The sequence below is a fragment of the Anthonomus grandis genome, chromosome 15 (assembly GCF_022605725.1).
Source record: "Anthonomus grandis grandis chromosome 15, icAntGran1.3, whole genome shotgun sequence".
NCBI lineage: Eukaryota > Metazoa > Arthropoda > Insecta > Coleoptera > Curculionidae > Anthonomus > Anthonomus grandis.
In genome coordinates this window covers 271,672-298,874 of record NC_065560.1, presented here as the reverse complement: position 1 = coordinate 298,874, position 27,203 = coordinate 271,672, and the positions used below count along the sequence as shown (strand labels likewise).

Sequence of the window (27,203 nt, the reverse complement as noted above, 5' to 3'; positions counted from 1 at the left end):
AATCAATATTTTCAAAAAATATTTTTTTTTCAAAATTTTGTACGAATTTCGAAAAACGCTGAAATAGGTGTCCAATAAAATTGTCCAGAGAATACGTGTACGAATTTTCAAATTTTTATTTGGTCAATTTTTTGAGTTATGAGCATTGTGTCGAATATATAGAAGAAAAAAAATGAATATTTTCAAAAAATATTTTTTTTTTCAAAATCTTGTACGAATTTGGAAAAACGCTGAAATAGGTGTCCAATGAAATTGTCCAGAGAATATGTGTACAAATTTTCAAATTTTTATTTGGTCAATTTTTGGAGTTATGAACATTGTGTCGAATATATAGAAGAAAAAAAATGAATATTTTCAAAAAATATTTTTTTTTTCAAAATCTTGTACGAATTTGGAAAAACGCTAAAATAGGTATCCAATGAAATTGTCCAGAGAATATGTGTACAAATTTTCAAACTGATATTTGCTCAATTTTTGGAGTTATGAACATTGTGTCGTATATATAGAAGAAAAAAAATCAATATTTTCAAAAAATATTTTTTTTTTCTAAATTTTGTACGAATTTGGAAAAACGCTGAAATAGGTGTCCAATGAAATCGTCCAAAGCATATGTGTACGAATTTTCAAACTGATATTTGCTCAATTTTTGGAGTTATGAACATTGTCTCGAATATATAGAAAAAAATAATCAATATTTTCACAAAATATTTTTTTATTCAAAATCTTGTGCGAATTTAGAAAAACGCTGAAATAGGTGTCCAATGAAATCGTCCAAAGCATATGTGTACAAATTTTCAAACTGATATTTGCTCAATTTTTTGAGTTATGAACATTGTCTCGAATATATAGAAGAAAAAAAATCAATATTTTCAAAAAAATTTTTTTTTTCAAAATATTGTACGAATTTCGAAAAACGCTGAAATAGGTGTCCAATGAAATTATCCAGAGAATGTGTGTACAAATTTTCAAACTGATATTTGGTCAATTTTTTGAGTTATGAACATTGTGTCGTATATATAGAAGAAAAAAATCAATATTTTCAAAAAATATTTTTTTTTCAAAAATTTGTACGAATTTGGAAAAACGCTGAAACAGGTGTCCAATGAAATCGTCCAAAGAATACGTGTACGAATTTTCAAATTTTTATTTGGTCAATTTTTGGAGTTATGAACATTGTGTCGTATATATACAAGAGAAAAAATCAATATTTTCAAAAAATATTTTTTTTTTCAAGAATTTGTACGAATTTGGAAAAACGCTGAAATAGGTGTCCAATGGAATCGTCCAGAGAATATGTGTACAAATTTTCAAATTTTTATTTGGTCAATTTTTGGAGTTATGAACATTGTGTCGAATATATAGAAGAAAAAAAATGAATATTTTCAAAAAATATTTTTTTTTTCAAAATCTTGTACGAATTTGGAAAAACGCTGAAATAGGTGTCCAATGAAATTGTCCAGAGAATATGTGTACAAATTTTCAAATTTTTATTTGGTCAATTTTTGGAGTTATGAACATTGTGTCGAATATATAGAAGAAAAAAAATGAATATTTTCAAAAAATATTTTTTTTTTCAAAATCTTGTACGAATTTGGAAAAACGCTAAAATAGGTATCCAATGAAATTGTCCAGAGAATATGTGTACAAATTTTCAAACTGATATTTGCTCAATTTTTGGAGTTATGAACATTGTGTCGTATATATAGAAGAAAAAAAATCAATATTTTCAAAAAATATTTTTTTTTTCTAAATTTTGTACGAATTTATAAAAACGCTGAAATAAGTGTCCAATGAAATTGTCCAGAGAACATGTGTACAAATTTTCAAACTGATATTTGGTCAATTTTTTGAGTTATGAACATTGTGTCGTATATATACAAGAGAAAAAATCAATATTTTCAAAAAAATTTTTTTTTTCAAAATATTGTACGAATTTCGAAAAACGCTGAAATAGGTGTCCAATGAAATTATCCAGAGAATGTGTGTACAAATTTTCAAACTGATATTTGGTCAATTTTTTGAGTTATGAACATTGTGTCGTATATATAGAAGAAAAAAAATGAATATTTTCAAAAAATATTTTTTTTTTCAAAATTTTGTACGAACTTGGAAAAACGCTGAAATAGGTGTCCAATGAAATTGTCCAGAGAATACGTGTACAAATTTTCAAACTGATATTTGGTCAATTTTTTGAGTTATGAACATTGTGTCGTATATATAGAAGAAAAAAAATGAATATTTTCAAAAAATATTTTTTTTTTCAAAATTTTGTACGAACTTGGAAAAACGCTGAAATAGGTGTCCAATGAAATTGTCCAGAGAATACGTGTACAAATTTTCAAACTGATATTTGCTCAATTTTTGGAGTTATGAACATTGTGTCGTATATATAGAAGAAAAAAAATCAATATTTTCAAAAAATATTTTTTTTTTCTAAATTTTGTACGAATTTATAAAAACGCTGAAATAAGTGTCCAATGAAATTGTCCAGAGAACATGTGTACAAATTTTCAAACTGATATTTGGTCAATTTTTTGAGTTATGAACATTGTGTCGTATATATACAAGAGAAAAAATCAATATTTTCAAAAAATATTTTTTTTTTCAAGAATTTGTACGAATTTGGAAAAACGCTGAAATAGGTGTCCAATGGAATCGTCCAGAGAATATGTGTACAAATTTTCAAATTTTTATTTGGTCAATTTTTGGAGTTATGAACATTGTGTCGAATATATAGAAGAAAAAAAATGAATATTTTCAAAAAATATTTTTTTTTTCAAAATCTTGTACGAATTTGGAAAAACGCTGAAATAGGTGTCCAATGAAATTGTCCAGAGAATATGTGTACAAATTTTCAAATTTTTATTTGGTCAATTTTTGGAGTTATGAACATTGTGTCGAATATATAGAAGAAAAAAAATGAATATTTTCAAAAAATATTTTTTTTTTCAAAATCTTGTACGAATTTGGAAAAACGCTAAAATAGGTATCCAATGAAATTGTCCAGAGAATATGTGTACAAATTTTCAAACTGATATTTGCTCAATTTTTGGAGTTATGAACATTGTGTCGTATATATAGAAGAAAAAAAATCAATATTTTCAAAAAATATTTTTTTTTTCTAAATTTTGTACGAATTTATAAAAACGCTGAAATAAGTGTCCAATGAAATTGTCCAGAGAACATGTGTACAAATTTTCAAACTGATATTTGGTCAATTTTTTGAGTTATGAACATTGTGTCGTATATATAGAAGAAAAAAAATCAATATTTTCAAAAAATATTTTTTTTTTCCAAATTTTGTACGAATTTGGAAAAACGCTGAAATAGGTGTCCAATGAAATTGTCCAGAGAATACGTGTACAAATTTTTAAACTGATATTTGGTCAATTTTTTGAGTTATGAACATTGTGTCGTATATATAGAAGAAAAAAAATGAATATTTTCAAAAAATATTTTTTTTTTTCAAAATTTTGTACGAACTTGGAAAAACGCTGAAATAGGTGTCCAATGAAATTGTCCAGAGAATACGTGTACAAATTTTCAAACTGATATTTGGTCAATTTTTTGAGTTATGAACATTGTGTCGTATATATAGAAGAAAAAAAATGAATATTTTCAAAAAATATTTTTTTTTTCAAAATTTTGTACGAACTTGGAAAAACGCTGAAATAGGTGTCCAATGAAATTGTCCAGAGAATACGTGTACAAATTTTCAAACTGATATTTGGTCAATTTTTTGAGTTATGAACATTGTGTCGTATATATAGAAGAAAAAAAATGAATATTTTCAAAAAATATTTTTTTTTTCAAAATTTTGTACGAATTTGGAAAAACGCTGAAATAGGTGTCCAATGAAATTGTCCAGAGAATATGTGTACAAATTTTCAAATTTTTATTTGGTCAATTTTTGGAGTTATGAACATTGTGTCGAATATATAGAAGAAAAAAAATCAATATTTTCAAAAAATATTTTTTTTCTCAAAATTTTGTATGAATATGGAAAAACCCTGAAATAGGTGTCCAATGAAATCGTCCAGAAAATCTGTGTACAAATTTTCAAACTGATATTTAGTCAATTTTTTGAGTTATGAACATTGTGTCGAATATATTGAAAAAATAATCAATATTTTCAAAAAATCTATTTTTTTTTCCAAACCTATTTCACAAAAATGCAGTATGGTGTATTTTTTTAAATTAAATAATTTTTACGATAAATCCCTTATGGACGCCATTGATTACACATCTGCAATTAAAAAAAAGATACCTACATTGATAGTAAAGTTATTTAAAAACACCTCATTCTATTAAACGCATTTTATAAACATCTTTAAATAGTATACACTATAATATACTTAAATACTTAACCTTTATAAAATAAGAATTGTATATAATAATTAAATTTCTTGTTAAACGTGAATAAAACATAAACATAACGTTATCTGTATTTAAGAGAACTGATTACTCCGTGTGTTCATATATAAATAAGTTTTTAGGATTTTATTTCATTTTGTTTTATGTAGATTTAGGTTTTAATTTATATAAGTATAAGATTTTTTGAATTAGACAGTTATATATTATTAAACATTTAATATTATATAAATCCTCAACTTTCTTCCATTCTTTTCTTTAAGTTACACCAAAAATAAACGTTTATTTAACTATCATGTGTTACTTGGGATTCACGGATTCACTTAAAAATTAAATTTTCTATTGGTCTACTATCTACAGTTATCTAATAATAAATTCAAGCCTTTTCATAACAGTTACGAACTAAACGATTTAATTCCATTGAATCTTTGGGCATTAGCTAACAAAGAGATGATTGCCAATTACCGAGCTATCAGTTTAGTAAACATCCTGTCAAACCATTAAATTCTGAATGGTGCACAAAATTTATATCGAAGTTTAATCTGTAAATCCTACTGATGATTGTCGGTTTGGGCCATTAATAGATTTAATATCGTGTTGCGAAGGAAATATTCATTAATTTGAAAGACATTTTGTAGAATTGATGTGTGTTATAAAATAAGCAGACATTTTCGTAAGTATTATCTAGAGTCTAGGTTAAAACTCCTGAGGATGCCTTGGTATTAATTAAAAAATCGGTATCAGATTGCTGTACTTTAAGCTAAAAATGTCGCTTTTTATATTGCTGCTAATAAATTCAAAGCATTAGCCTAAGGCCTAATAACAAAAGGAGTTTTCCAGTTTTTCCTAAAAATTAATTAAATTTTGCTTCTTAAAAGGGACTTTCCATAATTTTTCTTGAGGGCACTATTTTAGCCCCATAAAATAGTAATTGGGAAAATATAGAGCCACTGGGAAAACAAAAATAAATCCATTTATGTGGAAAACAAAGGCCTCGTATTTATAGCACGTCTGAGAGTGACTTTATTCATCATTTATTTTATATTTAGCTAAAATATCGATTGTTAAACTTATGCATAATTTAATTGGACACGATAAAGCTTAATATAATCATATACATAAGAAAGTTTAGATTAAATTATTAATTCGCAGAGAAATGCCTTAACAAAATGGTATAAAGTAAAAAATAGTAAACGCTCCTAATATTTTTGCAATCTAGATAAAAGAAAAATTTTCATATTCTTCCAGGCATTTGTCCAATGAAGAACAAACATGTTTTCATATAGAAAAAAGTGGCACCACCCTAAACAACAATAATCCATGACGACGTTTTGACCCTCTAACTCGTCCTCAGGAATCCATAGACGTAACTCAACTCCCAATTGACAGAAGTTAGAGTCTTCCAGGTTAAACTAGAAACACTGTTTGGAAACATATGAATAATCCGATTAACTGCTAATGATTTCTTCATTCCTGAAGAGTTGTGACGTCATGTCTATGAACACTGATGGGTCGATTGTCTCCACTGTTGACTCTTATATTTGTCTGCAAGGCTTGCCCTGTAATTTCTTTAATTTGGTCTATCCACCGTGATGGGGATCTTCCTCTTGATCTTTTACCTTCTACTTTGTCCTGCACGATAAGTTTTTTCTCTCTTGGTCTCTCCTGGTGATAACCCAGAATGCGGCGTCGGTAGCTGGAGGACAATCGATCGGTGATTCGTTTAATATCGACACATTGGTCCGGTGTGCAGTCCAGGGTATGCGAAGCATCTGCCGCCAGTACCACATTTCAAAAGCATCTATTCGGTGCCTGTCGCTCGACTTTATTGTCCAGGATTCGGAACCATACGAAAACACTGGGGTGTTTACTAGGGCTCTTTTCGTGTTTCTGGTTATGGATCTGTCTTACCATATCTTGGATAAGTTTGACATTGGTGTCCTCGCTAATGCTATCCGCCTTCTTATTTCTGTTTTACACCCTCCCTTGCTGTTTATTAGGGTTACCTTAGGTACTACTTCAATTCTATTTTGCAGATTTCTTAACTGTATGGTGATACTCCTGTCAATGACCATTAACTTGGTCTTGTCTAGATTTATTTCGAGGCCTTCATTAGCGACCTGATCAACAAGTGTAACCATCTCATCTTCATCTCTTGTTATTAGGGTAGTGTCGTCCGCGTATCTGAGATTACATGATTGCCAATGATGCCAATAATTATCCAGATAATAAAAAAAATTCTTCCAGGAATTTGTCTAATAAAGAATGAAAATATGTTTTCGAACAAACAAAGTGATCCCAACTTAAGTCGTTCTAAATAATGATAAGTTTTTGCTCATGACCACGTTTTGACCCCCTATCTCATCCTCAGGAATCCAAGGGATCCAAATATCACTCACTGCCAGTCTTTAACAAGTATAAATTGCCTTAGTGTAGGTTAAGCCCGTAGTTAATTTATGAAAAATGAGAGGATTGTAGGTATAACCAATATCTTAAAGGAGGGTAATAAAATGACGTTGCCTCGTACGTAATTTCTCAAAGATTAAGAACCTGGGTCACTTGGAATGTCTGGAACAATCCCGAATGTATTTTGAAACCTCTTCCAGGCCTGGAATTATCCTAAAAGGACCCCGAATTCCGTTGTAGGAAACAGAAACACTTTGAGTCTCTCAACTCTGAAATCACTTCCAGGGAAGCGAGTCATTTAAAATGTCAGGAATAACGTTGAAAGGTTAACTTTGAATTTTTTTTCCAAGGAACTAATTCACTTTGAATGCCTAAAATGATTTTAGGACTCTAAAACATTGTCCAAGCAATCGAGGGCCATCTAAGCGTATCTACAAATCCATTTTTTAAAATAAGAGTCTTAATCTAGGCATTTGAGTCACCCGGTATGCCTGGAAGTACTTAAGAGTACTCTGAATTTTGTTCCAGAAAATTTCAAAAAGGTGGAATAACCTTGGTAGTACCTTGAATGCTATTCCAGGCATCTGAGTCATTTGGAATGCCTAGAAATACCTTAAGATTGCTCTAAAGTCATTTCAAATGCTTCAAGTAACCTTAAAAGTGCTCTTTCGAGCAATGAAGGATTATCTAAGTGGATTTGCAAGTAAGATTCTTATTCCAGGCATTCGAGTCAGCTGGTATGCCTGGAAGTACTTATGAGTACTCTGAATTTTGTTCCAGGAAATTTAAAGAAATTGGAATATCCTTGATAGTACCTTGAATGCTATTCCAGGCATCTGAGTTATTTGGAATGCCTGGAAATACCTTAAGATTGCTCTAAAATCGTCCAAGAATCTCAGTCATTTAAAATGCTTAAAATAACTTTAAAAGTGCTATTTTGAGCAATGAAGGATCATCTAAGTGCTACTTAAGAGTACTCTAAATCTTGTTCCAGGAAATTTGAAGAAATTGGAATAACCTTGATAGTACCTTGAATGCTATTCCAGGCATCTGAGTTATTTGAAATACCTGGAAATACCTTAAGAATGCTCTAAAATCGTCCAGGAAACTCGGTCACTTAAAATGCTTGAAATAACCTTAAAAGTGCTCTTTCGAGCAATGAAGGATCATCTAAGTGGATTTGCAAGTAAGATTTTTATTCCAGGCTTTCGAGTCACCCGGTATGCCTGGAAGTACGTAAGAGTGCTCTGAATTGTGTTCCAGAAAATTTTAAGAAGTTGGAATAACCTTGATAGTACCTTGAATGCTACTCCAGGCATCTGAGTCATTTGGAATACCTGGAAATATCTTAAGATTGCTCTAAAGTCATTTCAAATGCTACAAGTAACCTTAAAAGTGCTCTTTCGAGCAATAAAGCATCATCTAAGTGGATTTGCAAGTAAAATTTTTATTCCAGGCATTCGAGTAAACTGGTATGCCTGGAAGTACTTAAGAGTACTCTAAATTTTATTCCAGGAAATTTGAGGAAATTGGAATAACCTTGACAGTACCTTGAAAGTTATTCCAGGCATCTGAGTCATTTGGAATGCCTGGAAATACCTTAAGAATGCTCTAAAATCGTCCAGGAAACTCAGTCATTTAAAATGCTTAAAATAACTTTAAAAGTGCTATTTTGAGCAATGAAGGATCATCTAAGTGCTACTTAAAAGTACTCTAAATCTTGTTCCAGGAAATTTGAAGAAATTGGAATAACCTTGATAGTACCTTGAATGCTATTCCAGGCATCTGAGTTATTTGGAATGCCTGGAAATACCTTAAGAGTGCTCTAAAATCGTCCAGGGAACTCGGTCATTTCAAATGCTTCAAATAACCTTAAAAGTGCTCTTTCGAGCAATAAGGGATCATCTAAGTGGATTTGCAAGTAGGATTCTTATTCCAGGCATTCGAGTCAACTGGTATGTCTGGAAGTACCTAAGAGTGCTTTGAATTTTGTTCCAGGAAATTTGAAGAAATTGGAATAACCTTAACAGTACCTTGAATGCTATTCCAGGCATCTGAGTCATTTGGAATGCCTGGAAATATCTTAAGAATGCTCTAAAATCGTCCAGGAAACTCGGTCACTTAAAATGCTTGAAATAACCTTAAAAGTGCTCTTTCGAGCAATGAAGGATCATCTAAGTAGATTTGCAAGTAAGATTTTTATTCCAGGCTTTCGAGTCACCCGGTATGCCTGGAAGTACGTAAGAGTGCTCTGAATTGTGTTCCAGAAAATTTTAAGAAGTTGGAATAACCTTGGTAGTACCTTGAATGCTATTCCAGGCATCTGAGTCATTTGGAATGCCTGGAAATACCTTAAGAGTACTCTAAAATCTTCCGGGAAACTCGGTCATTTAAAATGCTTAAAACAACCTTAAAAGTGCTATTTTGAACAATGAAGAATCATTTAAGGGGATTTGCAGTTCCGTTTTTTAACTTAAGATTGTTATTCAAGGCATTTAAGTAAACTGGAGTGCCTGGAATTACCTTAAGAATCTGGAACAGAGTCGTTCGAAATGCCTGGAATAATCTTAAAAGTACTCCAAAACATTTTTTAGGCAATTTAGGGTCTTCTGAGTAGGTCTACAATGTAATTTTTAAAATTTTAAAATTCCCTCGATTCACCTGGAATGCTTAGAATTTTTTTAAGAGTACTCTTAAATTTTCCAGAAAAACTGAGTCTAGATTAAAGTATATTTAATAAAAATTAATAAATACTACATACAAATATTATGATCTACATAGGTATATTAAGTTTAAATTCCTTGGCTTAGTATGCAGCATAACAAAATTCCTATCATGTTTTATGCAATTTATTTATTGTATGGATTGTAATTGAGTGTTTCATACGACTGATAGTAGAGATCGTTTATTTAATTATCAATGACCCACATCTGAATTCAGCAGAGAATTTCACGCGTTTTGCCCTTTGGGGCAACAACAGGTTACGTGATTGTTTTCCTAAGCTATCGGCCGAGCTGTATCAATTAGCGTTCCCTATTGTTCATCTAAATAACCGGGATTTTACTTTACTACGAGGGTCCAGGCAACGGGGGAACGAATAACAACCGGGACAAAAGGAAATCGTAATAAGTTGCGAACAATGCTGAAAAATTATTAGTTAATAAAATGAGTTGACAAAAAAAATCAAAATAGTATACCAAAGTGCCGCTGGGATTATCAGCGCAACGATCATAAGGAACCTGTAGATTTAACAAAGAAGAAGGAAAGATAAGACGGTCGAACTGCAATTAATATCGGTGACAGGCTGAATAAGAAAGCGCAGTTATGGTTTAAGGTTAAAGTTAAAGATGCAGGAAATGATATAAAGGCAACAGAGGAATCGTGATCGGTGGTTTTCCGTCGCGATCCTTGGACCATTGCGGTTCTCTAATCTTCTGGTGGGATTTATAAGAGAGCTTAAAGATACAGTTACTAACACACAGTATTTCTTATTTTATTACATAGTGTAGTGCTTTTAGCAAAAATTGATCCTAAAAATGAAAGATCTCAGTTAATATGTGAACTACGATCTTGCAAATTGTCTCGTTGCATTTAGAATGACAAAATCAATGCCCATAAAAGCCGAGATATCAACTTTCAAAATTTTTCGGAAAATTTTTTAGAAAAATCTTTTTTTTTTTCGAATTTGATCCATCTATACCAGCGGCTTGTTTTTGTCTTTTGACATTTAGATTTCAGGTTGAAAGTATTTTAATATCTTAAATCTGGTTGGATAAATTCCTAATTATAATAATTAGGTGGGGTGTGGCTAATTCGCATTATTCCACTATTCCACTTTCTCAATAAATAAAATAGCTGATGCAGTGTCAGTAACGTTTAATTATAATCATCTGAATATGTATGTAGGTACCACCGATATTGTATGTTTTTTCTTTAATTACATGCTCGTTTGGATAAATAACCGGGCGGAGAACGGTAATTTCATTAATAGCGAAATTGTTTTGCTTTATATTTATGTGAAATTTCAGTTATTTAATTCTGGGTATTAATTTAACAATTTCACTTATCGTTTGAAATTAGAATATTATGTTTAATTTGAGTGAATATTTTCACTTCAAGAATTTGCGTTTTTCTCTACCAAAAACGACAATAATAATTTATTCAGTATCTGTCATTTTATGTATTCTTTTAGGAAATATTGTCACAATATCTAAGGTATAATAAAAACCCCATTATATCTTTTATTATTCTGGAGCGCGCGAATACGCTTTTCTACATAATGGTTTAAAATCAAACTTAAACTTGAGCACGCATTACTTTCACGAGGAGGTAGAAAACGGGCGTTAAATTTGCATAAAAATTTCATTAGGTCGCATAATAATAAGAAACTTAGTTCTTAGACTGCCATGCCGTGAGAATTCTCAGTGTTACTAGAAAATAATTGAAAAAGTACAGTATAGAATTAGTTTATTGTTTTTAAGACTAACAAAAAAATTAGATATATGTTTCCTACTGTGGAATGTAGGTGACCTGGTAAAGTATTACAAATAAACAGAGCGCTAGGATGTTCTATACCTACTAGAGAACATATTTGTAAAATGATTATCATGTTTAGTGGAAGGTAGTTTATGACCAGAACTGACCCTGGTTTATGGCGGGATAAGTTACTTAGTTCAAATCAGTTTTGCTCTACTGGTTTCACAATATTTCACAGCTGAGAGGCACGGTGCCATTGCATCCGGTATATAGGGAAATGCATTTCCTTCGTAAATAGGATAATAGTGGTAAAATCATTTTATTAATGTAGTGTGTATACTAGCAAGTCGTTAGTTAAAAGATTTTTGAAGTCTGCTCTTGTAAGTGATCACTTTTTTCTTGTTATAAGTTGCTTACAGCAGATATTTTTAAACTTTTCCTTATTGGCACATTAAATAGTTGGTACTGCAATTATCTTCTCTCAATAAGGGCTGTCTCAATATTTCTTGTCGATATGACAAAATTCCACATAAAGTAATTTCAAAGGCATACTAAACACTTAAACTGCAAGTTCATCCCGGATTCATACAGTGTAATTTCCCGGGGTGTCACTGTTCGAGCATAAATCTTCGTTAGGTAAAAGGGAGCCGCAAAAACGCCGCATTTAAGGCCACTTTTGCGGTCTCTCTATGCGGAGTCTGACAAGAAAGTCCGCATCAAGCCTAATACTGTTGTTCTCTGAATAGGGAGTTAAATTGTTTTGAAAATTTAATTGAAAAATTCTAAAAATATACCCACAAATAAATGAAATTAAAAGTACCAAAATGTTGTCCAGTATCAACATTATTAAAAATTCACTAGGATCTCTTAATATTAGGTTTAGAAATTACAATCGAAGTGTTTTAAATAACACCCTACTTTTTCATTTTTTTTCAAGTAACTTAAATTAATGTTTTATGATCTCAGAAATGTAAAATATTTTTTTTCATATTTTTATTTCTAGGAACTTAAGTGAATTGATTTTTACAAGTTTTTGAAGGAATAATTAATTCACTTATTTCAAGCTTATAAAATATTTATTTCAAGAGTTTGAGCTATTTAGAGGCTCTTAAAATCAAATTATAGGCACTTTTTTCAGAGACTTAATGATAATTGTCTATTACAGGCATTTGAGTTAAGATCTCGCTAGTTCCAGCCTCTTTAATTGATTAAAAATTTATTCCTAAATTTTTACTTTCGAGTTTTATTTTGCTATTCGATTTTAAAATAATTTGCACTTTTGCATTACCACTCTGCTGCTACATGATGGTGTTTTCAGATTTACGTTTCGTCTTTTGCCAATCGAGCCCACGTCGAATCTGCTTATGAAGTTTTTAATAATTAATTGTTTATTGCTCGTATTAAAGAATTTAAATTTTGTTTACATATTTGGTTTTTGGCATTTTTTTGTAAGTTGTTTTTTCTAATTTAAAAACATACACTCATCATAGGTTTTTTTTTTGTTATTTTGTAAAAGTATTTTTTAGGACACCACTGTATTTTTAGGAACATGTGCTATTTTAAATTAAATGATTTACATCGAAATTTCTCTGTTCTTTAAATAACTAGCGTACGACATTGGCTCGTTTATTATTTTTTTTCTCAAAAACGGTTCATTTTATCGATAATGAACAAGAGTACCTTTTTTTTAGCCTAGGGTTCAAGGTAATAATAATAATAATAATAATCCTTTATTTAGCACCTGGCTAGTACATAATACTATAACAAACATTTAATATACTTGTGTGTAATATAATAAATTCCTTAAAATTAAATTATAATTGATTCTTTAAGAAATTAAACACCTTTCTATTAAACATTTTCAGTGATGTTGCTTCTTTAATCTCTACTGGTAGGTTATTAAACATTCGAATTCCCTCAAAAAACAGTGATTTTTGTAAAGCAATGGTTTTAACATGTTGAATATTATAGTTCTGCTTTGACCGAATGTTGTATTGATAGAAATTTTCTCTTATTTCCAAAAACGTTGATAAATAGTTTGGTAAAAGACCATGTTCGATTTTAAAAATTAATGTTAAATTTGCCTTTTTAATATTTTTTTCTACCGATAACCAATTTAATGTAGAAAGCATATATTCAATTGGTGTATATTTACTACAGTTCAAAATAACCCTCATAGCTTTATTTAGTTGTAATTGAAGCCTATTTATGTTTTCTTGTATACAGGATATGAGTAAAGCAGAACAATAATTAAAATGAGGCAATATAATAGTGTTAAATATTAACTTTTTAGACCATAATGACAGAGAACTTGAAATACGAGATAAGAATGAAATTTTTTTACCTAATTTTCTACAAACATAATCTATGTGCAATGAAAAATTCAACTGTGGATCAATAAATATTCCTAAGTATTTAATTTCCGAAACAAAATCTACTTGGTATCCAAATTTATTTTTTTTTTAGACTTTTACATACAGGGTGTTAAAAATACACGCATTAAAGTGTACAACCTAGTGCGCCCCTGGTAAAGTAAACAAGGTAAATGTATTTTAAGGATGTCATTTTAAGAGGTCCCTAATAGTGTTCATCACCTAAAATTTTTATTAAATTCTACCGGGTAGTTTAAAAGTAATTTATAAAAATCTAATTTCCAGCAGTGTCCTTTAGGAGGCTGTATCTTCGTAAAGAAGGCCTGTATGATTTTTTTTTTATAGAAACGTTCGATATTATTTTTCGATGTTCTACCTGGATCCGAGAGATTTCCCACATGAACCGGGACACCCTGTATATGCAAATTATTGCAATATAATGTTTTTATTTAATTTAACGCTAATGCGTTTTTAAACCTTTTTTTAAATATGGGAAATTGACATATTTTTGGATTTTCTTATAGTTTCCAGACGTTTGAAGTGATTTTTTATGACTTCCAGACTCTTAGGGCCGGTTGTATAAATCAATTTTGATCTTGGGTTCAACGGAACGCCGATCAAAATGTGAACTGCGTTCATTCGATATTCTGTTGTTCAATGTAAACTGAACTTTAGTTCAGCTGAACTGAGGTTAGTTTAAGTTGGCACTACAAATATTTAGTTACTTTTGGTTTTTTTTTATTTTTGACATTTAACATAACCTAAAAGGAGAGGTTTGTTTTGTTTTTGTTTGATTTGGCGGGCTGGGTTGCTTGCAAGTAAAAAAAAGTAAAAGCAGTAAAAGTTTATAAAAAGTGTATTTTCTACTTGGTGTGGCTGGTACTACTAATTAAACTTGATTTTATATACCTATAGGTAAGTACAAATTGATATTTTTGCAAGCCGTTAAATACTTTCGAATTTTATTGTAGTAGGTGTTGCTTTTTTTTTATTGGGTACAGTGTTTAGTTTTTGTATTTATTATTTGTAGATTCTTGTTTGGTGGTGGAATATTTTATAAATGGGTTCTTGTAAGAAAAGAACTGTTAATGAGCCTTGTACTAAAATATAAGGGCACAATTGAATGTCGAAAGACTGACAAAATGAACAACAATTTAAAGCAGAAAGCTTGGGAGCGTCTATCAAATGAATTTAATAGCATTTGTGGAGAGCCTTTCAGAGATGCAAAAGTTCTTCGTGGCAAGTATGAAAATAAAAAAAAAAGGTCAAAACAAAAATTTGCTGATGAAAAAATATACCTACGAGGAACTGGAGGAGGGCCTGTAAAACCTAAGATAACTGACAATTTCGACAAACAAGTTAAAGAAATTATAGGTACTCAGGCTTTGATTCAGAATTTGATGGGCATAGTAGTAAGTTTTAGAAAAATTAATAATAATTCAATTAAAAGTTGTATTTGTTTCAGAATATGGCAACATGCAGATGGAAACTCGTGAGGGATCTCGTTTTAATATTTCTGATTCAGGTAAGACTTTATCGTTGTTTTTAATTAATAGCGTCTATCAATGATTGTTTTTTTAATAGAGTTACCTAATGAAGACATAGAGCATAATAAGGGTAAATTTTGTAATAATTATTATATTTTAAATTATTTAAATTTATTTTAATTTTAAGAAAATAAAAATATTCTGTCAAATAAAATTATTTCCTGGGCTGCAAATAAAGCTGAATTAGTCTCCAAGGAGACAGAATACCTTGAAAAAGAACATCTTTTGAGGGTAGAAATCATGAAGGAACGCCACAAATATCAAATGGCACTAGAAACAAAGGAGAGTGATAAAAGAATTCTTATTCAAGCTAAAAAAGCTGAACTAGAGCTGAAGATCCTTCAACTGAAAAAAGATCAGCTGCTATCTGCTAATAAATGATGTCTGTTTTTATAATTTAAAAATATGTATTTGTAAAATAAGTTGTATTTTATTTATGAAATAAAAAAATGTTTTTAAAATTTAACCAATTCTTGTTAATTTTATGTGTGGAAATGCAAAATTAAAAATGTTTTTGTGGTGGGTGTCAAAGTAATAAAAACCGTAAAAAAAAGTTTTTATTGCAATTTCGAGTTCTACTCATGTGCTACATTATCTAACAAAGGCTGAAAATACTCTGTTATCAAAGCTTGCCGAACCACATTATTAAGGGCTATATTCTCAACACCTGGTTGTACCACAGGTATAGGGATATTTCCTAATTCAAGAGCCGCTTCAACTTTTTCATTTACAAGGGGAACGTCATCTCTCAACATGCATGCAATATTATGAAGCACTGCACATGAGACAACTATTGCTTCCACTTTTTGCACATTTAATTTAATTCCTAATGCTAATATTGGGAATCGACGTTTTAATACACCAAAGCATCTCTCTATTGGGTTTCTCGTTCTTATTTGTGCTTCGTTGAATAAATGTTCTACAGGAGTGGTTGGGTTAGAAAGTGGTGTAATTAGGTATGGTTTGTTACCATATCCACTATCACCCACTAATAAATTTTCGACAAAATCACCATTTTCAAATTGAGTTCCTAAATATATTTGCGTCATGAGCAGACTCAGGCCATCTGCACACAATGTCCCAAATTTTTAGTTGTGAGTCGCATATTGCTTGTATATTAAAAGAAAAATAACCTTTTCGGTTTCTAAAATTTTCTGGTTCTTCTCCACCAGGATTTTTACGTGGGTACAATCCAAATCCCCAATACATCTTGGGAATCTGCTAATGTTGAAAAAACCCTGTCGAACATTATTTATTTCTTCATCGGGTAGTGATATATAGGTTTCATGCATATGTGCAATTGCCCGGGACACTTTATTAATAACTCTGCTTGCTGTAGATTTGTCTACACCAGAAAAATCTCCATCTGCTTGCAAAATGCACCCTGTTGCAAAAAACCTTAAAGTTAGGAGAACCATTTCTGAAGCCGATAGAGCGTGATTCCTTAAAAATATAATAAGTACCTATATTAAAATACGTAGTAAAATAAATAAAAACATACTAATTTTACCTTCTGGTTGTGAAAGAGATTGTGGGAGAAACTCATTCACTAATGTAAGCAACTGTCTTTTTCGTCAAGCGAAATCTTTGTAAAAATTCATTATCTGTCCATTTAGTAAAATGATCAGGACGTTCTCTGAATGTCCGTGGCATTCTAGGATTCATTACAGCACTCACAAGACCCAAAAAATCTTCATCATCAGTAATAACTTCGTCGTTAAATTCATTCATTTTTATAAACCCAATAATAATGAGAAGGAGATAAACAAAGCACAAAACTTGTGAATGTGAGGTTAGAAAATCACTTGAACAAAAGTTCGGCTTCTTGAACGGCGGCAAGTGGGCGTTCACTTGAACTTCGAATTTGAACTTAGATCAGTGTTAAATATTATTGATACAACAACTTTTTTACTTTGAACTGCAGTTCAACAATAAACTACAGTTCAAAGTGTTTATACAACCGGCCCTTAATGTAATACTGTAGGTTTTCCAGAAAACTGGTTTAATTTACTATATTATTTCAGATATTTAAAGGAAATTTTTACGCCTTTTGAGGATCACAATAATTGTTTTTAATAGTTATCAGAAATTTTGCATAATAGACATTTAATTAATGCGCATAGACACTCTGAAGAGACACTTAGTTAATTAATTATTTAGTGACTAATCTGAAAGCCTGGAACAGTTCTTTATTTTAATTAGGTGTCTTTAATGGATTTTTAACTAAAAAGCCTGAAATACATATTTTATTTATTCAAATGCCATTACAAATTTAATATGTTCTAGTATTTGGAATTAATTTTATTTGAATAAAACGTGCTTATTTCAAGCTATCGAATTAATTATTTTATTTATTAAATTAAATTATGTTATAATTATTAAAGGTTATTCCAGGATTTTCAGTGATTTATAGGTATTAGGTACTTAGTAATCAGAAACTTTCTTTGGTGACTCACGATTTTGATCTTTCAATTACAAACCTTTGAGTTAACGAGACATTTATCTCAAGCCCTTGAATTAATTAAAAAGTTATTTTAGGATTAATTAATCATTGAGTAATTGAAGATCCTAGACTACTAGTTTTCTAATACATTTGGTGCCTATCAGTCCCTCAAGAGCCTAGAATAAGTGTTTTATTTATTAAAATTTTTAATAAGGTCCTTAATGTCTTTAGTTATTTATCCATTGCACTTTCTATTTTACACATAAAAGTTTGTGACATTTGTATAATCTTATGGACATTCATTGGCATTTTACACAGGACGTTTGACCATTTATACTTCAAATAAGAGGAAACCTTTGATTGTCTATTTTAAACCAAGGAATTTAAATATAATATAGACCATACAATTTGTATGCAATTTTTCAATTGAGGGTTAATCTGAACACCTAAATAAAATAGTGAAAAGTAATACTATTTATTCGAAACCAAAACTCTCGCTACTTATTACGGATACCTACAGCGAAGCCATGTATGTATGTACTACATACATACCTTTCAGCGAATACAAAAATTTAAGGAATTTCTTGCACATCAATAATAATCGATATATACGAAGGTATTTCAGCTAATACATAGAAGTATTATTTTAAAACAGTTTAATACTTAATCATCATTTGTTTATGCCTAAATATATTTTACATGCATTGGCTGCCCTATTTATTAACATTATATACATATAGGTATTTAATTAATTTATTAGATACCGTTAATTTCCAATAAAATTAATTTATGGTCATATTTTTCAGGCATTTGATTCAAAATAAACTGTTTAATTAATAAGTGCCCGGATTTAGATAGTTTTTTTACTAATATTAAGACTTTAATAATTAAAATAAACAAAAAAACTAACCTTTCTTTATGCATAGCTCAAGTAAGTACTCTCCTATCAACTCGGGGTTAATCCAATCAATCGTTCACAAAATTAAAACAATGGTTTCACAATTATTTATATTACACATGTTTTGTCCTAAACAAGGTCCCATAGGAGCGCACCACCTAGTTGACTCAATCAACTTTTAACAAAAACCTTTAAATTCTTTAAAAAATCGTCAATTAACCACCGAAAATGTCAGGCCGTAACAACCGCAATCCGCGACATAAATAAATCATAAAACAACAGTTGTCTAGCCGACTGTATGTTCGTTGTTACGTCGATACAAACAACATCGAATTTCGAATATAAAACAACAAACACCGTAACGTAAACGTTGCTGTCGCTTCGCCGGTAAAGCGTGCTCGCCCGATGACGTTATAAAACGGCAGGCAGGAAGGCAGCAGGAGTTATTTGCCGCCTGTGCTGAACTCTACAGGTATAACGCGGCCTCTCTTTCTCTCTTTCGGCGATTGCGCTTTGTCCGGTCTCTTTGTGTGTATGTTTGTCCCCTTTTATTCGTTCATGCTAAATCCGGCATCACATTTTGGGGGCCCCTGTAGCTAAATTTAGCCTAATTATTTAACGGGATCCTGCTAGCGACACTTGAGAAGAACATCTCGGGTGTCTCGATCAGAGTAATTATGATCTCGATAGAGAGTGCGTCATGTAATAAATAAATCTTAAAAACTGACTTTGTATCTTTTCAAATCTGTTATTTTTATTTTTGTATCTAGGACTCTAGACCACTGAGACAATTTTATTGCAATCATTAACTAGTTTATGAATATGCAAGAAGTCATATAGAACACCCAAGTTTCTTATATGTAAATTCTTTTAATTAATTAGAGTCAGGCTCAATGGAGTTTTCTTCTTGAGTTTGATGATGTTAATGGAGCATTTTCCAGTTTCTATGATCTTCTTTGGCAAAGAAATTCCTCGTAATAGACATGGAAAGAAGGTATACTGCCCAAATTGTGGCAGCTCTTAAGGAGAAATACAAACAGCATAATAGGTAGACTATAATGCTTATAAGGCCTTGCCAACATTCATAAAGTTCTATTAAGGTAGCATATAAGGTTTTTATGGCAAATTCTATATATGATGATCCTAAAAAATGTTGGAAATGTATACATCACATAACACATCTAGAATTTCCAATATTTCAAACTACAATGACACTTGTCTGTCTACTATCCTGAAAATTGTAAATGCTTTTGCACATTTCTTCAATTGCAGGTTTTAGCCATGTACAATCTGCTTCTAGAAATATTCATATCTATGAATTAAATGATTTTTAAAAAAAACTTAAAAATAAAGAAACTGGAGTGTATACTTTTCAATTTGTCACTACGTACAAGCACTATTCCCAACGTCTGGAAACAAGCAAAAAATTGGCCCTGTCTTTAAGTCAAGAGACAGAAATATGGTGGAGGACTATCGCCCAATCTCTATTTTGTCCAACTTTCTGCATTTATAGCAACCTGTTTCATCAAATTAAACATCTTATTTTACCTAATCAACATGGTATTTTTCAGTATCCATCAACTAATCTAGTATCATTTCTGCGAAACGCATATGAAACTGAGAGTAAAATAGTAAGGTAGATATCGAAAAAGAAGACCTCAGAGCCTTGCCCCTACAGAAACTTGCCATAGTCAACCAGTGGAATTTCTTGGACTCCTGGGATACCATAGTATCCGAAGCCAAAGATAGAGCGATAAATAACAAAGGATCTAGAGAAAAAGCTGCTCTTCCAATGGTCTAAAAACCCTTAGGTACCCTCAATCTTAAACTGTCAACAAAAAATTCTCACTGTTGTTGGCTTTTCCAAAGAGAGCTATTGTTTGAGAGCTACACTTGCTTATAGTAACGGGTATACCACTATTGAGTAGAAAAATCATCCCTGATTGATTGTAGAATTTCATGTAGATTTTGCTAAGGCTTTCGATAGATGGGACCATGGAATTCTTTCGAAAAACATTATAAAATGGGTTTTCATGAACATCTAATAAAGTTTTTCATTTTCTACCTTATTTGACTGGAAATTTTGGTAACTTTGTCCTTGGCATTTTTACCCAAAAAGTCAGGCAGGAAACCCTGGAATTTTTATGAACATTTTCTTACAAAAATCGAGTGAGTCTGCACACTCACCCTGACGATCACGTCTCAATATTAAAACCCTCAAACCACTTGGAATTTTCAAAGTTACCTATACATATTTTGAAGAGAATTGGTATTAAACATACTACCGTATTCTTTCCTATTCCCTTAAGCATTGGCCCTGCCACTAACCGGATCTAGTCACTCTTATATTTATCAAATATACAAAGGTGCCAAAAATTTAAGTTTTCGTCTGCTTTTTCTCTTGTTATTTGGAACTTTAGAGTTGAATGTCTGAAAGAAAATTGAAAATTACCTATCATTTCCAATGCCTGGAAGCCAGAAGAAATCGACCTGGAAAGCACGAAATCCAAATGCATAAAATGTATGGAAAATTGAATTTTAATTCTCCGGACTTATGCCAAATGACTGGAAAACTTGAAAAATTATTACAAATGCATGGAATAAATTTATATTAAATTACTATATATCTACTGAAACCTGTAATTCTGGAAGGCATGCAAAATTTGTCAGAGAGCCTTGGAAGTCATAAACAATGACGTTAAAAGTCCGAAATAATAATGGTTCAAACCCCTTGAATTGAGTTGTCGAAACAGTGGGCTGCCAAGGCAGTTATGCATATAGGTCTCCTAATGGACCCGTCATGCCCCACCGGGGGTTACTAGAGCCCAACGGCCTTAGAGAAACCGATAAGGCTCTCTGGTCTGAAGGACTTAAAGTCACTCGGTACACTGAAAGTGTTACCCAAGTATTTGAACCTGGCGTGCTGGCACTACATGGTCAACGGTTTCATCCTCCTCACAGCACCATCGGCATTCCGGGTTGTCCGCAATACCGATAGTATGGACATGGCTTCTTAAGTGCCAGTGACCGGTTAAAAGACCTGTCACTAGCCGAATTTCGCGTCTTTTTAGGAGTAGTAGATTTTTGGTGAGACAGGCAGAAGGCCCACCTATGTGCGCTTTGGCCTGTTTCATACCAGGGGACTCGGTCCATCTTCGGTGAGTCCACTTGTCCAGCAGACCCTTCATTGACGTGACCGCAACACATTTGGCGATACCAACTATGGGTTCCGGCCCCATCGGCACATTCGCGAATCCCAGTCTTGCAAGAGTCCGCTTCCTCATTACCTGCATGGCCTGTGTGGACAGGTATCCAGACGAGCTGGACCCTGCAGCCAACCTGCACCAGTTTTTTCAAGACTTTTATGCACTCTAGTACAAGCTGGAGCTTTCCTTTGCGGCCGTGATAGCCTTAATGGCAGCTCTACTGTCCGAGCATATTGATACAACTGTATTGCGGTGTCCGCTGCTTAGGATTTTCTGTCCGCATTTTAATAGACAGTGGCGTGCTCCCCCAGCGAGTATGCCCTACTGGTATGTGCGATCCCACCACAAAGCCCTGATCCAGCTCTGTTATTCATTCTGGAGCCATCTGTGTACCAGATGGTCCCCCTATTTAGCAATGCAGGTCTGTTGGAATGCTGCCACTCCTCTCTGCCTGCAATGTGCCTCACGAATCCTTCGCAGTCCACAGTCACTGGAGCCATGCAGTCACTGCCCATCAGAAGGAGAGGACATTCCTGTATGGCCCGTGACCAAATTTTTGCGTCTCGCCAGCACGTAGTTCGCCGAGGACGTATAGCCTGTACGCAGTCCTCATTGCCTCGAATTGCACAACGAGGTCCAGAGGCGGAAGGCTCAGCAGAGTCTTGTGGTACCCCAGAAATAACGTCAAGTGCCTCCGATATTTTTCCATTTAGCAGAACTCTTTGTTTGCGGTTTGAAAGAAAAGATGACATAAGTGTTAAGGCCGACTGAGAAAATCCTAGATAATGTAATAGAGATATGAGTATCTCATGATTCACCATGTCAAATGCTTTGGTAAAATCTAAGAGAATTAAAACAGTTGCCTGATCTTTATCCAAAGCCCGAAATATATCGTCTGTAACTTGAGACAACGCAGTGACACAGCTATAGCCCTTACGAAACCCAGACTGATATTCTGGGATGAGATTATTGCTATTTAAATAATCAAGAATTTGGCGCTCCATAATTTTTTCCAAAATTTTCGAAAGAACAGAAAGTATAGAAATAGAACAAAGATTGTTGAATTAATTTTAGGTAAGGGAATTATATTGGCCTCCTTCCACTTTTCCGGCAAATAGCTCTTCTCTAGACAAGAATTTATAATGTAAGTAAGAGGGTTAATAATCACAGGACAGCAAAGCGTCACAATAGTAATATTTAAATTATCGGATCCAAATGCCTTGCTTTTTATAGTTTGAAGAATTTTTTCTACTTAATCCTGGTCTACTAAATTAAACATAAAATCGTATGTATTAGGAAAAATTCTGTGCTCCTTAAAAAAATTTATAAAATCGGAATTAGGCTTATTGTTGTTATTGTTTATATTAGTAAAAAAACTATTAAGTTTTTCAATATCTTGTAATGATATAGGAAGCTGTACATTAGATTTTTTTTAACTCACTCCAAATTTCTCTATTACTACAAATGCCAAGTTTATAGATCAAATATGCTTTTTTCTCTGCACGAATCGCAGACGTTGTAATATTTCTATACTGTTTATACGTATTCCAGTCCTCCCGATCCTTACTAGCTCTAAACTTATTTAGAGCCCTATTACGAAGCTTTTGCATAAACCTGATGTTGGGAGTTATCATATTATTATATATTATTAACCCTCTTAATTGGCGCATATATGTCTAGGATATTAAGTATCGACTGTTTGAAAAAATCAACCTTAGAGTCAATTTCAGGCATGATATACTTACTATGCCATAATATTAACTCCAGATCAGACTGAAAACGTAAATGTTCAATATTATGAAGGTTGCTATATGTAAAACTAAAGAGTTGTGGCTCAGAAATATTAAAATTAATTTCACAAAAAACCAACAAGTGATCCGACACCTCCCTAACACCACAAGCCTCCATGAGGTCAATATTAGAAAAAATCAAATCAATCAGGGACATAGAAGTATCAGACACTCTTGTCGGCCCTGATATGAACTGTCTTAAACCATAAACTTCAGTAATTTCAAACAATGAAGTATTTACATTTACAGTCGTCAAGAAGTATTATGTGCTCATAGGCAGCATAAAAATCAACCAGAATGTTATCCAGAGCGGAATAAAAAAGGTTCAGTTCACCTTTAGGTGGACGATAGATGTTTCCAACGAGAATTTTTTTGTCGTTTATATTTAGCTCGATCCAAATTTGTTCAAGAAAAGCTGCAGATTCTCTACGCATAATACGAAAGTTAAAAGTATTTTTGAGATACACACGCCACCTCTATTTAGCCTATCCTGACGAAAGAGAATGTAACTAGCTAAGTGAATAATGTCATCGGAAACATGGGAGTGAAGCCAAGTCTTCGAGACACCGATCACATCTGTCTCATAGACAATAGACAGTAGGAAATAGACAGTAGGCAAAAGAATTTATTTAATTTTTGACAAACTGCGAATGCAAGTAACTACAAGATAATGATGTCGATCCGTTGTCCCTGTTGTATCGTCTGGTTGTGAATTTGTTGTTCGCTTTGTAGTATTTCGGTTTCTGCGATGTTTTCCACTTGGTTTTTGTTGGTGAGCCTTTGTAATTTTTTGAAGTGGACTGGGTGACCGGCCGAAGTTCTTTTGTAGTGTTTTCAAATGTTTTTAAGTTTTTGCATTTATCGGTAAAATCTTCTCCATACAGAAATTTGTCTGGAATTTGAGCCGCAGCCACTTTTTGTACCTTGCTATTAAAGTGTGAGTATAATTGAAATTTACGATGATTTGATATTGAGTTGTGCACTTGACATATAATCTGACCGGCCTCAGCAAGGTTTGTGAGATTGGAATTTTGTTCTTCAGTCAGAGAGTCTTTCCCCTGTATAATATTTGAGAGGGAATAGCCAACTGCTGCAAGACCTTTCCCTAACATCTCTTGCAGATCTCTAAAGAATGATTCCTTCTTCTGTTCTGGGACTGAAAGCATTGCTTGTTCCTCAGAATTCAGTTCAGGTTTTTACAGTTGGCTGGAGTACCCCATTTTTCAATTAATTGTGTTTTTATTTCCTTATCTAGGCCTTGTGCTAAATAAGTTTGCCATCTTATTGCAATTTCCTCTGAAATTTCAGTGGAAAATGTCTTATCTTCAGTGGGGTTTTCGCCCAAAATATGGCTAAGATCCTCTGGATGATTTTCTTGTTGCATTTGTGTTGAGTCTGAGTGTGAATCAGAGTCTGAACTCCCACTAGACGAGGATGTGGAGGAGTCAGAGTCAGAAAAGCCTGCAAAAAACAGACATATGAAGTTAATTGAGGATTATCTGTTTTTTGGAATTTTTATGAGACATATGGCGGGCATAAGTCAGAAACTATGCTGGGTTTGGCCTCTGTGATGCAAAACAATAATAAAATTTGTTTAAATCAACTTAAAACTTAAGAGGCAATTATTGTCTACAGAATAGACAACCCAAGCCAGAAATATCAGCCAAAGGCATAATATTTGTCTCATCCTCCTTTAATACCACTCAGAATAACCAACATATTTGTCCCATTTTACCTTAAGTTGCTTGCTAAAAACATTTAAAATATTCACTCATTTTCACTTACTTGTTTCTAATTCTCGCATGTGCTTTTGAAGCTTCCTCATTTTCTTTTTCAAGTGTTTCACCTTCTCTGCTTTCCTTTTCCTATCTTTCCCAATCATTTTTGTTTTTTGCAAAGCGGAAAGACTAATAAACACCTACTATTACGATTTTAAACAAGAAATTTTTCTATCTGCTCGTATACACGCAAAAAGTATAACTACAGGGTGTTCTATTCGAATGTGACCAATCGAAGTATAATTCTGCAATAATACCACTTAAAAGTGAAATTATAAAATGATTACATATAATTGAATTGATCAGACGTGTTGGAACAGTAGGAATGAGAACTGTTACGGGTCCTTCAGAGGACGAGAGTCCACAGGTAGAATTGCTGGGATGTTGTGTTCTCCAGCCTGTATATTCTCGATAATCAACGAGAAGCTCTTCATGTATATCAAATTGGATGAATGCTATGTATACTGGAATAAATAAATTATGAACGTGACTTCAGGATATTGCCTTACCTTTGAGGGTCAAATTAAACCAGAGTGCCTGGAATAATTATTTAATAGTTTATGTCAGGCAGTAATTTCTGATTAACTTATTAATATTTAATCCAGTTGGCTGAAATAAAATAAAAAATTATTCCAGGCATTAATTTTTCTATAATCTCCACCCATTAAAGCACTGTTTAAACCCAATTGCCTAAAACATTTTAGTCCAGGCAATAAGTGCTTTGTAGTTTTGTACCCCTTCAACCCGATTTCTGGCTATTATAGCCCTCAAGGAATTCGAAACCCCAAAATGCCTGGAATAAAATCGTAATTTATTCCAGGCAGTCTTCTTTGCTCTTAAAATACAACTGGGCCCAACTGCTTGGAATAAATAAATTATGAACATGTTAAAAAGTCTAATCAAACCTGAGTGCCTGAAATAATTTATGTCAGACATTAATTTCTGATTAATTCAGTTTAACCTATTAACCTTTAACCCAGTTGGCTAGAATAAACAAAAAAATTATTCCAGGCAGTCATTTTACCCATTTAAGCACTGTTCAACCCCAATTGCCTAGAATACTATCATAATTTAGTCCAAGGAATAAGTACTTTATAGTTTTGTACCCCTTTAATCCGATTTCTGGCTATTATAGCCCTTAAGGAATTCGAAACCTCAAAATTCCTGGAATAAAATCGTAATTTATTCCAGGCAGTCTTTTTTGCTCTTAAAATACAACTGGGCCCAACTGCCTGGAATAAATGAATTATGAACATGACTTCAGGATGTTGCCTTACCTTTGAGGATCAAATTAAACCAGAGTGCCTGGAATAATTATTTAATAGTTTTTTGTCAGGCAGTAATTTCTGATTAATTCAGTTTAACCTATTAACCTTTAACTGCCTTTGCTGAAATAAACAAAAATTTATTACAGGCAGTCATTTTTTTATAATTTCCACCCATTAGAGCACTGTTGAACCCCGATTGCCTAGAATACTATCATAATTTAGTCAAAGCAATAAGTGCTTTGTAGTTTTGTACCCCTTTAACCCGATTTCTGGGTATTATAGCCCTCAAGGAATTCGAAACCCCAAAATGCCTGGAATAAAATCGTAATTTATTCTAGGCAGTCTTCTTTGCTCTTAAAATACAACTGGGCCCAACTGCCTGGAATAAATAAATTATGAACATAATTTCTGGATATTTTCTTACCTTTAAAGGTTAAATCAAACCTGAGTGCCTGGAATAGTTATTTAAAAATTTATTCCAGGCAGTCATTTTTGCATACTTCCTTGACTTAATTAAATAAAACCACTAATTACCAACAGCTAATCGATGACCCGGAAATTGGTAAACTTCTAAATTAAAAAAAAAATGCTAACCCACTTTGTTAACCCTTCAGGTATTTATGGAAACGTTTGCTTGATTATTTGAAT

The 27,203-nt window shown here is 32.3% G+C and overlaps 1 protein-coding gene and 2 long non-coding RNA genes across 4 annotated transcripts in view; 1 reads left to right on the top strand and 2 right to left on the bottom strand.

The window, feature by feature from the left end:
* LOC126745107 (uncharacterized) overlaps positions 1-18,909 on the bottom strand; it is a 66,842-nt gene extending 47,933 nt beyond the window's left edge. The window contains exon 1 of the mRNA XM_050452822.1: positions 18,526-18,909. Coding sequence (XP_050308779.1) covers positions 18,526-18,539 — 14 coding nt within the window. The 5' untranslated portion in view covers positions 18,540-18,909. The remainder of the gene's footprint in view (positions 1-18,525) is intronic.
* LOC126745116 (uncharacterized) lies at positions 14,198-15,638 on the top strand. 2 transcript variants are annotated; one of them, XR_007663428.1, is made up of 5 exons: positions 14,198-14,540; positions 14,656-15,037; positions 15,091-15,150; positions 15,210-15,242; positions 15,300-15,638. It is a non-coding gene; the product is annotated as an uncharacterized LOC126745116 (long non-coding RNA). The 2 variants fall into 2 exon arrangements; XR_007663429.1 differs by lacking the exon at positions 14,656-15,037.
* Positions 15,717-17,150, bottom strand: LOC126745118 (uncharacterized). The gene is made up of 2 exons (XR_007663432.1): positions 16,683-17,150; positions 15,717-16,615 (listed from the first exon to the last, which is right to left on the bottom strand). It is a non-coding gene; the product is annotated as an uncharacterized LOC126745118 (long non-coding RNA).
* Positions 18,910-27,203: the final 8,294 nt, after the last annotated feature.